Genomic DNA, 2,746 nt, shown 5'->3' with positions numbered 1-2,746 from the left:
GCATCACTACATAATCTACGGCAATATACTGGTACACAAAATATTCAGATTGCTAACGGCAGTAATCTTCCAATTACAGCCATTGGTGATATTGGACCTTCTTTTCGTCATGTATTTGTCTCTCCAGGGTTGTCTACTAGTTTGATTTCTGTTGGTCAGATGGTGGATAATAACTGTGATGTACGGTTCTCTCGTGATGGTTGTCTTGTGCAGGACCAGGTGTCGGGGAAGGTGATCGCGAAGGGGCCTAAAGTGGGCAGACTATTTCCTTTGCAATTTTCAGTTCCAAGTAGTTTGTCTTTGGCTTCTATGGTTGTTGACAATAAAGTTGAAGTATGGCATCAACGATTGGGTCATCCAAATAATGTCATTTTATCTCATTTAATAAAGCATGATTTTCTGGGGAGCAAGGATCAGTGTTTTAATCATAAATTGTCTTTTGATTGTTCTACTTGTAGACTAGGGAAAAGTAAAATATTACCTTTTCCTAGTCATGGTGGTCATGCTAATACAAGTTTTGAGATCATTCATAGTGATGTTTGGGGTATTACTCCTGTTGTTTCACATGCACAATATAAATATTTTGTGACATTCATTGATGACTATAGTCGTTTCACATGGGTATATTTTTTGCGTACTAAAGCTGAAGTATTTGCTGTTTTTAAGAAATTTGTAGCTTATGTAGAAACACAATTTTCTACTTGCATTAAAGTTTTACGCTCTGACAATGGCGGGGAATATATGTCACATGCCTTTCAAGCATTTTTGCAACAGAGAGGTATTTTATCTCAACGATCATGTCCTTATACCCCTCAACAGAATGGGGTGGCTGAACGTAAGCATCGCCATTTGTTGGATATGGTACGAACCTTACTTTTGCAGTCTTCGGTTCCATCTAAATTTTGGGTGGAAGCTTTATCCACTGCAGTTTATTTAATCAATCGTCTACCTTCTCAACAATGCGCGATGCCTTACGTTCAGCCACCCCCATAATATGAGGAGATATAAAGGACATGATCGTTGAGATAAAATACCTCTCTGTTGCAAAAATGCTTGAAAGGCATGTGACATATATTCCCCGCCATTGTCAGAGCGTAAAACTTTAATGCAAGTAGAAAATTGTGTTTCTACATAAGCTACAAATTTCTTAAAAACAGCAAATACTTCAGCTTTAGTACACAAAAAATATACCCATGTGAAACGACTATAGTCATCAATGAATGTCACAAAATATTTATATTGTGCATGTGAAACAACAGGAGTAATACCCCAAACATCACTATGAATGATCTCAAAACTTGTATTAGCATGACCACCATGACTAGGAAAAGGTAATATTTTACTTTTCCCTAGTCTACAAGTAGAACAATCAAAAGACAATTTATGATTAAAACACTGATCCTTGCTCCCCAGAAAATCATGCTTTATTAAATGAGATAAAATGACATTATTTGGATGACCCAATCGTTGATGCCATACTTCAACTTTATTGTCAACAACCATAGAAGCCAAAGACAAACTACTTGGAACTGAAAATTGCAAAGGAAATAGTCTGCCCACTTTAGGCCCCTTCGCGATCACCTTCCCCGACACCTGGTCCTGCACAAGACAACCATCACGAGAGAACCGTACATCACAGTTATTATCCACCATCTGACCAACAGAAATCAAACTAGTAGACAACCCTGGAGAGACAAATACATGACGAAAAGAAGGTCCAATATCACCAATGGCTGTAATTGGAAGATTACTGCCGTTAGCAATCTGAATATTTTGTGTACCAGTATATTGCCGTAGATTATGTAGTGATGCAGATGAACCAGTCATATGATTTGATGCTCCAGAATCAACTAACCAAGGAGTAGAAACAATTTTACCTTGACCTTGAAGTCCAAGAGTAGAAAATGCTGAAAGAATCATTTGTTGAACCATTTCTGGAGTAAGTGTTGTGGCTGTGGATGTAGAACCAATAGTGTTAGAGTCTTGGACAGCACCTTGAAAGGCTTGGACTCTTCGATTCTCAGGGCGTGTAGGACAGTCCTTGATAATGTGTCCAGTTTGCTTACAATAATTGCAAAATTTCTTTCCACAATTGCGTGCAATATGCCCAAGTTCCTTGCAACTATAGCACTGTACTTGTCCCTTTCCGCGATTCTTCCCTTGAGCAGCATAGGCAATATTGACAACTTCAGATATCTCCTTTGATGTACCTATGATAGTTTGTGTAGCCATTCTCTGTTCTTCTCGCAACAAGTCACCAAGACATACGTCTAAAGAAGGAACTGGGTTTCTATTTAACAATCCAGCTCTAATCGCCTCAAATTCAGGCCTCAGTTTCATTAGAAACTGGTCACGCTTACTATCTTCGTGAACCGCTTGAATACCGGCTAAGGCTTCGCTTGGTACCTTAGAATAGATTATACCAGAGTATTCACTCCATAAATTAAGAAATCCAGAATAATACTGCTCAATAGAGAGATTACCTTGGCTACATGTACTAATTTCCAATTCAAGCTGAAATCTTCTTGCTGTATTATCTTGATGATATACACGCTTCAAATGATCCCACATCTCCTTTGCTGTATTAAAGGAGCGTAAATTGTTCACCATATGAGCTTCAATAGATGCTAGAATCCAAGAAATAATTCTAGCATCCTTTGCCTCCCATTGACTAATTTCCTTTCCATCTCTAGGTGCTGTAGAAGACCCGTCAATATGACTCCAAAGCTCTTTGCCTTTTAGAAAA

The 2,746-nt window shown here is 38.3% G+C and overlaps 1 protein-coding gene across 1 annotated transcript; it reads right to left on the bottom strand.

Moving 5' to 3' along the window:
- Nucleotides 1-1,202: 1,202 nt before the first annotated feature.
- On the bottom strand, nt 1,203-2,721 carry LOC113767471. The gene is made up of 2 exons (XM_027311578.1): nt 1,878-2,721; nt 1,203-1,599 (listed from the first exon to the last, which is right to left on the bottom strand). The coding sequence occupies exons 1-2, from the start codon at nt 2,608-2,610 to the stop codon at nt 1,562-1,564; spliced, it is 771 nt and encodes a 256-aa protein (XP_027167379.1). The 5' UTR covers nt 2,611-2,721; the 3' UTR covers nt 1,203-1,561.
- Nucleotides 2,722-2,746: the final 25 nt, after the last annotated feature.

Source organism: Coffea eugenioides, chromosome 4 (assembly GCF_003713205.1).
Source record: "Coffea eugenioides isolate CCC68of chromosome 4, Ceug_1.0, whole genome shotgun sequence".
Lineage (NCBI taxonomy): Eukaryota > Viridiplantae > Streptophyta > Magnoliopsida > Gentianales > Rubiaceae > Coffea > Coffea eugenioides.
This window is presented reverse-complemented; position numbering and strand designations above follow the sequence as displayed.